Source organism: Rhinopithecus bieti, unplaced genomic scaffold (genome assembly GCF_001698545.2).
Source record: "Rhinopithecus bieti isolate Rb0 unplaced genomic scaffold, ASM169854v2 scaffold_32096, whole genome shotgun sequence".
Lineage (NCBI taxonomy): Eukaryota > Metazoa > Chordata > Mammalia > Primates > Cercopithecidae > Rhinopithecus > Rhinopithecus bieti.
Window position 1 is genome coordinate 375449 of NW_016813886.1, and position 11604 is coordinate 387052.

General features: G+C 46.7%; 1 protein-coding gene across 12 annotated transcripts in view; it reads left to right on the plus strand.

The window, feature by feature from the left end:
* Nucleotides 1–11213, plus strand: part of HNRNPF (heterogeneous nuclear ribonucleoprotein F) — a 24391-nt gene extending 13178 nt beyond the window's left edge. For 4 of the 12 annotated variants that reach the window (XM_017849008.1, XM_017849016.1, XM_017849014.1 and 1 more), the window contains exons 2-4: nt 260–394; nt 2148–2206; nt 9119–11213. In XM_017849008.1, coding sequence (XP_017704497.1) covers nt 9171–10418 — 1248 coding nt within the window. In that variant the 5' untranslated portion in view covers nt 260–394; nt 2148–2206; nt 9119–9170 and the 3' untranslated portion in view covers nt 10419–11213. The remainder of the gene's footprint in view (nt 1–259; nt 395–2147; nt 2207–9118) is intronic. The other 8 variants (XM_017849010.1, XM_017849015.1, XM_017849012.1 and 5 more) reach the window with 2 other exon arrangements.
* Nucleotides 11214–11604: the final 391 nt, after the last annotated feature.

Consider the following 11604-nt stretch of genomic DNA (forward strand, 5'->3'; position numbering starts at 1 on the left):
CCCTGCCCCCCTCCCCCCGCCCCGCTTGCTCCGCCCCCCGCCCGGAAGCTCCCGCCCGAGCCCGCGCAGGCCCTGGGGCCGACCTTCCTGCCGGGCCGGGCGGTCCGAGGCTGCCGGAGCGCCGGGAGGAGGCCGCGGGAACGTCGCCGTCACCTTGTCTCGGGTCCTAGGCTCTGCTTCCCGCCAAAACACGCTTATCGCGCGTCCGGGCCTCCCACCTCGCGGAAGGGGCTCCCCACCACTTGGATTTCTGTTGCAGGTTGAGAACAAAAAGATGCACCTGGACTTTCCCCGGAGCCCTCTGCGTGGTTGAGCTTCGGTGGAATTTCGGGGCTCTTGGCTGCCAGCCGCGCTTGCCTGGTAGCAACAGAAACCAGTCCCTCTCGCCTCGGTGGTAAGTCTTAGAGCATGAAAGTCCGTGGGCCCGACCGGGTGGACTTTGGTTTGAGAGTGGAACTGAGTAATGGGGGCGGCGCGGCCGAAAGCGCTCGCAGCCGTCTAGCGAGAATGCTACCTTGTTTCCCGGGGAGCACGGGAGTGTGTCTAGGAGGGGAGGCCGGGGTTCCTCCTCGAGTCCTGTCCTGAACAAAAGAAAACGAGGTGGGTGGTGCTTGAACGGCCCTGTTTACTCTGCAGATAGCCAGACTAGTAGGACTCCGGCGCGCCCTGTTTATCTTGATTGACTCTGCCTGAAGGCAAGCGTTAATCCCGTCCAACCTGTATCACTGCGAAGAGCTCGTTCGAGAGCGCTTTTTGGAAATGGAGATTCTTAGCCCCCACCCAGATCTGTTTTAGGGTCGCTATTTTAATTATCTAGGTAGACCGCGTGCAAGCTCGCTCGGAAAACCTCCGGGTCCAGTCACCTGGGGGAGCTGAGCAGCCCTCCCCGCCCCCAGCGGTTTCCTGGTGCTGAGGGCGGGGAGACCAGACTCTTCCTCTGCGTGCGTTGGTTGGCAGTGCGCTGTGGCCGTAGTCTACAGGCTCACAGCGGCTGGTCCATTGGGGTAAATGGGTGTACGTGGGTCTGGCTGCCAGCTTGTGCATGTCCTCAGAGGCCTCAGGGTGTTGGTCTGTGGATCACGCAGGGATAAACTAGGGCAGAAGTGGATCAGATCATTAAGATGACTGGGTTCCACCCTTTAGATCCTTCAACAAGACGATTTCTTGAACCCTTTTGAAAACCTGATTCCAGAGTACTTGAAACTGTTTCACCCCTGAATAGGTTTCCTAATAAATGTAATGCTTTCCATTTGTACACCCCCCAAGAGTGTCTTATGTTATAATCACTGGAAGTTTGCAAGACAAGGCAGATGTAGTTGTCCTCATTTTAAGACGTCAGGTTCAGCAAAATTAGTTGATTTTACTAATTCCACATTTCCAAAACTCATGCAGCTTAGTTCTCAGAATTCCATAGCCCTCAGTCCCTGTCCTAGTCCTTTGGGGCAGCGTTATTACTGGGATGTTGGTGATCTAGTGATTGTGATGTATTTTTTAGTGAAGCATATTTCAAAGAAGTTACCCAATAAAATGGGAAGTGTCTTTTGGATGTGTCTCCACACTGCTTACAGAGGTGTTCCTATAACAATTTCTAGCAAGCACCGTTGCCCCATGCCCGTGCTATCCCAGTGAAAGAGGGGTCTTAAGGTCAGGGGGGTTGTCACTTCTCCCCCACCCACCTACTTCCCAAGTGCCCTGCCCCTGATGTTTAAATTTCCTCCTAGCACTTAGGGTCCTCAGTGTAGAAACTCAGGAATTGGGCAGAGGCGAGCGGATCACCTGAGGTCAGGCATATTCAGGACCAGCCTGGCCAACACAGTGAAATTTCGTTTCTACTAAAAATACAAAAATTAGCTGCGTGTGGTGACTCACGCCTGTAATACCAGCTACTGAGGCAGGAGAATCTCATCAAGAGTAAATCTCATCAAGATCAATAAGGCCTTTTTCCCTTTTGTTGTGCTCTGTATTGCCCTGTGAAAAAATAATACTTCCAAAATGCTGTTAGGCGGATGGGGTGTGAGATATAATTTAAACCCAGGGGCTATGTAAAGGGCTTCCCAGCTATATCCTGTCCTTACCTGGAGTTCTGATCCCAGAGCCAGTGCCCAGGATCTTGAGACCATACAGCCAATATCGCTCTGTTTTTTTAGGACAGTTCATTACCATCCAGAAGTGTCTCCCATTGAAGGCATCCGCGGTTGTTTTTAAGGTGAGCTATTTTAAGAAGAGCCCTTTTTCAGCTGCAGTATTTATATTTGTTACACTCAAATTTGCTTAGCAGCTTGGAGTGAAAAAAGTTTTGTCACAAACTTGAACCTTGAGCAGGACACCACAGGGCTCTTTTCAGCTTGAGTTTTAGTTAATGAAAAGCCTTAGGACTTCTGAGAAATGGAAAAGAAAACCAATTCTGGAGTAAAAATAAGCAGTAAGTGTTTTAAGTGGTGTGTACACATGTGTTTTGGAAAGGAATGGTCTCTTCACCTTGCTTTCAGAGAGGAAGTCATTTTGCTTCTGAAACATTTCGTGGTGCAAAACACATGTAAGAGATTAGGCATTTTAAGTAATTCTTCTATGAAATGTGTTTTTTTGTTTTTGTTTTTTGATGCTGCTTGTGTGTCTTTTTCAGCCTAGCCAGGCAGGCTACTGCATTCTTGAGGAAGGTGTTGACCCCCCCCTGCACATGGGCAGCAGTTAATCCTGGCTAATCTTGGGCCAGCTGGGTCAAGCCTGTGCTGAGGATGGGGTCATGGTGACCAACAAAACAGGCACAAGTGTCTCCCCAATAGGCTCCTATTGTGGGTTTGAAGACCCCTTTAACAACACAGCAAGAGTGCTGTGGTAGTGTAGAGCATGAGACTTAATTTGGATAATGTGAAGACATTTGAGAAAGGTGGTGTATTTGAGCTTAGACCTTAAGGATTAGTGGGATTTAGGTAGACAGAAGGTTGAACAGAGTATATTTGGGGAGAGAATTAACCATGAGTGTCAACTATGTGCGTCACATCCCTGAAGGAGCAGAGAGCTTGGCACATTCCAGGAGAAAAAAGGAAGTGAAGTGAGCTTAGGTAGAAGAGTGTTGCAGGCAAAAGTTGCAAGGCCTGAGGGACCCAACTGGTCCTTGTTCTGAGGTCCATGGGAAACCACTGAGGACTTGGAAGCAGGACAGTGATGAGTTTTAAAAGTACACCTGAGCCGTAGATGGGCTTGCAGTAAGGCTTAGCCACTATGCTTGGAAAACATGGGTTTTTTTGTTTGTGTTTTGTTTTGTTTTGTTTTGTTTTGTTTTGTTTTGTTTTGTTTTGTTTGTGGAGATGGAGTTTTGCTCCTGTTGCCCAGGCTGGAGTGCAGTGACGCGATCTTGGCTCACTGCAACCTCTGCCTCCTGGATTCAAGCGATTCTCCTGCCTTAGCCTTTCTGAGTAGCTGGGATTACAGGCATGCACCACCACGCCTGGCTAATTTTGTATTTTTAGTGGAGATGAGGTGTCTTCATGTTGGTCAGGCTGGTCTTGAACTCCTGACTTCAGGTGACCCGCCCGCCTCCCAAAGTGCTGGGGATTACAGGCCTATGCTTGGAATACTTTAAAAGAGATCAGTAGCCTGGAATTGGCTGTTTGTACATACAGGAATTAGAATAGGAGAAATACAGTATGAGATAAAGAAAATGTCAATTTGATAACTCACAAAGAAAAGAACTACTGAGTTCATAAGCTGCCATTACAATGTGTTAGGAACAGTGTAGAGCTGTGAGGCACCTTTATTGCTGAGGAAGTCAAGGAGTTGAATAGGATTTAGGGATGAGGATACTGTGGAGAATGGGATCATCCAAGGGAGTTGATGAGTTGATTGGATTTGAGGGCTTGAGAGAAGGTCAGGGATTACTCCAGTTTCCTTCTGGGGCCTCTGGGTGCAGATAGGGGCAGTCATGCTGCTATTGGAGTGTGACAGAAGAGAGAATGTGAGGTTCAGTTGTGGCACAGAGGAGAACCTGTGGAGTAGAGTTGCATCTACCCGTCTGGGCTTCAGGGAGCCAAAGACCGGAGGCTTGCATATCTTCTGACCCTGGAGATGATTATGGAGACCCTGGGAGCAGGTGGGGCCACTGAGAAGAGGACTGGGCCCAAGCCCAATTCCCTATCATTAAGGAAGGGCTCAGAGACTAAGAGTGTCTAAGGAATTGACCGGAAAACCAAAAGTAATTGCCAACAGGAGTGAAAGAGAGAGGATTTCCAGGAAGGAATGGTTAAGATGAAGATTAAAACATTTGCTTTTTTTCTTGCCATGAAGATCTGTATAGTAGGATCATGTAGTTTTTTTTTTAATTTGTTTTTGACACAAATCTCGCTCTGTCACCGAGGCTGCAGTGCAGTGGCACGATCTGGAGGATCTCAGCTCACTGCAACCTCTGCCTTCCAGGTTCAAGCGATTCTCCTGCTTCCGCGTCCGGAGTAGCTGGGATTACAGGTGCCCGCCACCATGCCCGGCTAAATTTATTTATTTATTTATTTTTGATAGAGTCTTGCTGTTTCGCCCAGGCTGGAGTGCAGTGACGCAATCTTGGCTCACTGCAAGCTCCGCCTCCCAGGTTCATGCCATTCTCCTGCCTCAGCCTCCCGAGTAGTTGAGACTACAGGCGCCTGCCACCACACCTGGCTAATTTTTTGTATTTTTAGTGGAGACGGGGTTTCACTATGTTGGCTAGGCTGGTCTGGAACTCCTGACCTCAAGTGATCTGCCTGCCTTAGCCACCCAAAGTGTTGGGATTACAGTCGTGAGCCACTGCGCTCAGCATAGGTGTCCACCACTATGCTCGGCTAATTTTGTATTTTTGGTAGAGGCAGGATTTCACCATTTTGGTCAGGCTGGTCTTGAACTCCGGACTCTGGTGAGCCACCACTCTTGACCTTGATCATGCAGTTTTAATGGTGGGGAGTAGAAGTGACAGTAGAGACCTTTTGACAAGATTTTACTGAACAAATCAACAAGTAGCTAGAGACAGAGTTGGCACAGGGGAGGTATGGCATGATTGGGTAAAACTGAGCATGTTTAATTACCAAGTAGAGAGTGCTCAGTGGAGAAAGGGGAGAGAAAGAAAAAAGCATGGACCCGGGATATGTGAGGTTGGACCCAGAGCAGAGCTGTTCATAATGTCCGTTGTAAGGGGCCCACTACTTGATTACAAACTCCTAGACTCTGACTTAACTTCACAAAGTCCGCTTCCGAGAGTAATGTCGACCAGCTGGAGAGGAGGTGAGAATCTGTAAGGCTGCCCCAGACATCTGAAGGGCTTTGGACAAGCTTCCTTGAGACGGAGTCTCACTCTGTCGCCCAGGCTGGAGTGCAGTGATGTGATCTTGGCTCACTGCAACCTTTGCCTCCCAGGTTCAAGCGATGCTCCTGCCTCAGCCTCCCAAGTAGCTGGGACTACAGGCACCCGCCACCACGCCAGGCTAATTTTTTGTATTTTTAGTCGAGACAGGGTTTCACCACGTTAGCCAGGATGGTCTTGATCTCCTGACCTCGTGATACACCCACCTCGGCCTCCCAAAGTGCTGGGATTACAGGCGTGAGCCACCACACCCAGTCTAGTGTTTTGTATTTTTGGTTGAGGCACGGTTTTGTCTATTGGCCAGGCTGGTCTGGAACTTGTGACCTCAAGTGATCCCACCCACCTCGGCCTCCCAAAGTGCTAGGATTATAGGTTGGAGCCACTGTGCCTGGCCTCACCCTGATTTTCTATGGTATTTGACAACTTGAGGGCAGCATTAGCCACCAGAGAACATTTGGGAATGTCTGGAGACATTTGGTTGTCAGAACAGGAGGTGAAGGGTGCTGCTGGCATCTAGTGGGCAGAGACCAGGCATGCAGCTAAACATCCTACAGTGCCTGGGCCTGCCCCCAGACCACAAAGAACTGTCTGGTCCAAAATGTCAGTAGTCCTGAGGCTGAGAAATCGCAGCCTAGAGGCACCATTTGTCCTGTCTGTGTGCAGCTGAGCCACTCAATACATCCATGGAGTAGTCAGATACTTGTTTGGAATCTTACAGAGAGCTCTGGTTTTACTGGGTGCATACAGTTAAGGAAGAAGTTCATTGTGTGAATTCCATGTATTGTGAGGAAGGAATGTAAAATGATACTTGCTCTAAGCTGGATTATGAAGAATGAGGAGAGAATGAGGCTGTGTGGATAAGGAAGCCAGGGTCTCTACAAAGGAGGGGGATGTGATTAGGATGGGGTTTCCTGCAGGGAATGGTGAAATCATTGGAGGTGTAGGGTCCAGGAGAAAATGGTTAGTGGAGTATGGCTTTATCTCCCCTACCCAGAATGATGGCTGGACCTAAGGCTGGGAACAGAACTTGAGGGAGGCCTTCAGATAGTTTCCATGTTTGAGGAGCAAGACCAGGGTATGGTCAAAAACAAAAGGACAGATGGTGCCTAGGCTGACCGGGTGTTAGGAATGGAATTGCATAAGGAGCCCCCACCTGTAATTGTGCAATCCCGGACCCGTTATCCCAAGAGACACAATACAAACTTTCCCTGACTTTCCAAGGAGGAGCTTGTGAGCTGTTAGCACAGAATTCCCTCCATGGGCAGGAGAGGAAGAAGCGGCTGTGACCTTGCTCTGCCAGGTCAGCATGTTGCCGTGGCCGTGTGCTGCTGCAGGGGATTTAGATAAGGCCTGGGGAGGCAGGGATCATTACATTCTAAGGTGGAGGCTAAACCCCGCTGTTTGTTGCAGACCCAAAGCACAGTTTGAGAATGGGAGATAGGATTATTTATGCCCAGTCCTTTGCCCTTCAGGATTATTTTATAAAAGTTGATTGCGTTGATGTACATAGTCAATACATTTGAGGTAGGCAATGAGCAATCCAAGTTAGGCTCGCCTTGACTCTCTCCCAGAGGCTTCCATGTTCCACTCATTAGCAAGGGTGATGTCTTTTACTTAATTCATGAGTAAATGCCGGGTATTTGGTCTTGGTGATGTGTTCAGGATATCACATACTGTTCTGTTTCATTTGTGCCATTATGCTTGTTATTGGGAGAGGAGACGTGTCTTGTTATCTTTATAATCTGGTGTAGACACAGGCAAATTTAAAAGATTTACACAATTATCCTTTTAGACATTGTCAATTTGAAATAACGAAGCACTGTATGATAAATGTCATCTGCAATGGCTACATCAAACTTTAAAATTACTAATATGATCAGTCAAAATGGTAACTACTTGTTACTAATTTAGTTTTCCCTGAAGCATTTCATTTATTATGAATTTGCTTTTCCTTTTCTTAAATTGCACTTACCTGTACTTTTTGTCTGTTTTTTAAATTGTGGGGTTTTTTTAATGGAACATTTTTCCCCACATGATGAGCCCATATTTCTTGAAAAGACCAGCAGCTTATACCTATTATGCTTGATGTAAAATGACACTTTGAAACATTAGATTTCCAGCTGTGCATAGTTGCACATGCCTGTGATCCCAGCACTTTGGGCAGCTAAGGCGGGCGGATCACCTGAGGTCAGGAATTAAAGACCAGCCTGGCCAACATGGTGAAACCCCGTATCTACTAAAAATACAAAAAATTAGCTGGGTGTGGTGGCCTGTAATCCCAGCTACTCAGGAGACCGACACAGTAGAATTTCTTGAACCTGGGAGGCGGAGGTTGCAGTGAGCTGAGATCGTGCCATTACACTCCAGCCTGGGTGACAGATTGAGACTGTCTCAAAACAAAAACAAAAAAATTATCTGGGCATGGTGGCACGCACCTGTAATCCCAGCTATTCGTGAGTCTGAGGGGAGAGAACCACTGGAACCTGGGAGGCGGAGGTTGCAGTGAGATGAGATCCGCCACTGTACTCCTGCCTGGGAGACAGAGCAAGACTCCGTCTCAAAAAAAAAAAAAAGCTGGGTGCTGTGGCTCACACCTGTAATCCCAGCACTTTGGGAGGCCAAGGGGAGTGGATCACCTAAGGTTGGGAGTTAGAGACCAGCCTGACCAACACGGAGAAACCCCGTCTCTACTTTAAAAAAAAAAAAAAATTAGCTTGGCGTGCATGCCTGTAATCCCAGCTACTCGGGAGGCTGAGGCAGGAAAATCGCTTGAACTAGGGAGGCGGAGGTTGCAGTGAACCAAGATCGTGCCACTGCACTCCATCCTGGGCAACAAGAGTGAAACTCTGTCTCAAAAGAAAAGAAAAGATTTCCACATACTCCTGTACTCATTTTGAGCATCACGTTTGACATTGTTCATATAAAAATATGTCTTTGGCCTCATAATACTGCAGTATTTTTCTTGCTTATGGCTATGTTGTATACCCTGGCGTCTGGGTCAGCTGCTGCTCTTTCTCAGAAGACTGCCTTCCGGTGTGTGGTTGGCCTTACTTGAGTTTGGACTTCGAGGTGCCATGTACCACCCTGGTGGGAAGGGCATTTCTCAGCCCTCTTGTGATTGCCCTTTCTTCCCGGTGCCCTCTTCCAGATCTTAAGCAAAAGACAGCAATTCTGCTATATTTTATGTGAACCGGTGAATCTGGTATTTAGTTTGAAGTGACGATTTAGGAGCAAAATCATACCTCTGTAGATACTGGAAGCCATTGCTGTCTTGTATCCTGGCAACATTACTGCCAATGAGAAAATTCGAAAATCTTACCCTATGTCGTGGTTTAAAAACAGCCTGCTATGTTCCCATCCCTTCTCAAGAAAGTAAAAGTATCCACCATAAACAATCAAATTTACTAAATTTACTGTTTAACCAAATGTAAGGCCTATAGTTTAGGAAGAAGAACTGAGGTGCTCTTATGAGTGAACTGCCACATAATTATCATGACAAACGTGGAATAAATGTAACAAGGAAATGCGCTTGCTCTCACCTGACTGAAATTTACATTTCTTTGTGTTCAAGGCACCACGTTCATCGTCCTGTCTTGTAAACTCCTGATTTTTCAAACTGCCTATGAGTGATTCTGTAATTTTTTGAGAAACCTGGAGTTAAATCTTAGCTTTCAATTGTATTTGGTATATTTCTTAATGTCTTGCTACCTCTCTTATCTGTAAAATCGGGAAAATTTCTGTTGCATACTTTTGTTGTGCATATTAAATAAATTTGTCCTTTTTTTTTTTCAGCCACAAAAAAGCTACACCCAAGATCACCTGACACCCACCCTGTCAAGTGTCCATGATGCTGGGCCCTGAGGGAGGTGAAGGCTTTGTGGTCAAGCTCCGTGGCCTGCCCTGGTCCTGCTCTGTTGAGGACGTGCAGAACTTCCTCTCTGACTGCACGATTCATGATGGGGCCGCAGGTGTCCATTTCATCTACACTAGAGAGGGCAGGCAGAGTGGTGAGGCTTTTGTTGAACTTGGATCAGAAGATGATGTAAAAATGGCCCTGAAAAAAGACAGGGAAAGCATGGGACACCGGTACATTGAGGTGTTCAAGTCCCACAGAACCGAGATGGATTGGGTGTTGAAGCACAGCGGTCCCAACAGTGCCGACAGCGCCAACGATGGCTTCGTGCGGCTTCGAGGACTCCCATTTGGATGCACAAAGGAAGAAATTGTTCAGTTCTTCTCAGGGTTGGAAATCGTGCCAAACGGGATCACATTGCCTGTGGACCCCGAAGGCAAGATTACAGGGGAAGCGTTCGTGCAGTTTGCCTCGCAGGAGTTAGCTGAGAAGGCTCTAGGGAAGCACAAGGAGAGGATAGGGCACAGATACATCGAGGTGTTTAAGAGCAGCCAGGAGGAAGTTAGGTCATACTCAGATCCCCCTCTGAAGTTCATGTCCGTGCAGCGGCCAGGGCCCTATGACCGGCCCGGGACTGCCAGGAGGTATATTGGCATCGTGAAGCAGGCAGGCCTGGAGAGGATGAGGCCCGGTGCCTACAGCACAGGCTACGGGGGCTATGAGGAGTACAGTGGCCTCAGTGATGGCTACGGCTTCACCACCGACCTGTTCGGGAGAGATCTCAGCTACTGTCTCTCCGGAATGTATGACCACAGATACGGCGACAGTGAGTTCACAGTGCAGAGCACCACAGGCCACTGTGTCCACATGAGGGGTCTGCCGTACAAAGCAACCGAGAACGACATTTACAACTTCTTCTCTCCTCTCAACCCTGTGAGAGTCCATATTGAAATCGGCCCAGATGGAAGAGTGACGGGCGAAGCAGATGTTGAGTTTGCTACTCATGAAGAAGCTGTGGCAGCTATGTCCAAAGACAGGGCCAATATGCAGCACAGATACATAGAACTCTTCTTGAATTCAACAACAGGGGCCAGCAATGGGGCGTATAGCAGCCAGGTGATGCAAGGCATGGGGGTGTCTGCTGCCCAGGCCACTTATAGTGGCCTGGAGAGCCAGTCAGTGAGTGGCTGTTACGGGGCCGGCTATAGTGGGCAGAACAGCATGGGTGGCTATGACTAGTTTTGTTAGGAACATTTGAGTTATTTCAATCAAATTTTCACAGGCAGCCAACAAGCAGTTAAGAGCAGTTATAATAGAGGAAGCTGGGGGACCCATTTTGCACCATGAGTTTGTGAAATCTTGGATTAAAAAATTACCTCTTCAGTGTTTTCTCATGCAAAATTTTCTTCTAGCATGTGATAATGAGTAAACTAAAACTATTTTCAGCTTTTCTCAATTAACATTTTGGTAGTATACTTCAGAGTGATGTTATCCGAGTTTAAGTAGTTTAAGTATGTTAAATGTGGATCTTTTACACCACATCACAGTGAACACACTGGGGAGACGTGCTTTTTTGGAAAACTCAAAGGTGCTAGCTCCCTGATGCAAAGAAATATTTCTCATGTTTGTTCATTCTAGTTTATATTTTCATTTAAGATCCTTTAGGTTAAGTTTAAGCTTTTTAAAAGTTAGTTTTGAGAATTGAGACACAATACTAATACTGTAGGAATTGGTGAGGCCTTGACTTAAAACTTTCTTTGTACTGTGATTTCCTTTTGGGTGTATTTTGCTAAGTGAAACTTGTTAAATTTTTTGTTAACTAAATTTTTTTCTTAAAATAAAGACTTTTTCACAATGACTGGCACAGATTATCTACTCAGCAAAAGATAGCAAAATGGGTGGTTGAAGATAATTCATTTTAATCGTAATGTATTTTAGTGTGAATTTAAAAATTTCATACATCAAATCTATGATCTCCCTTATATTCTTATGATGAGGCTAAATAAAAGTCTAATAAAAATGTTAAATATGTGAATGGTGGAAATGGTGACTAGCAGCACACATTCCGGGAAGCATCAGACACAGCCCCAGCCACTGGCAACTTACATGCACTGTTCTAAACCATTCGGCATTTCCTGCTGGGCCCTTGATGCTGGAGTCACATCTCTTGATAGCGGGAGAGCTTTAGTTTCAAGTGCTACATTGTGAAAGCAATGATTTTGTTTCTAGTTTTTATAAAATGCTAATTTAAACTTTTTTTTTTTGGTCACTTTCCTGATTTCTGTAGGGTGCATTTGTTGATTAGGTTATGACAGGATACCCGTTAACAAGCTCAAGACCTGTTTTCAAATTGCTACCCACCTAGGCAACAAAGCAGTGTTGAAATTCAGGCAGCTCTACATACAGCATACAGTATTACTATCAT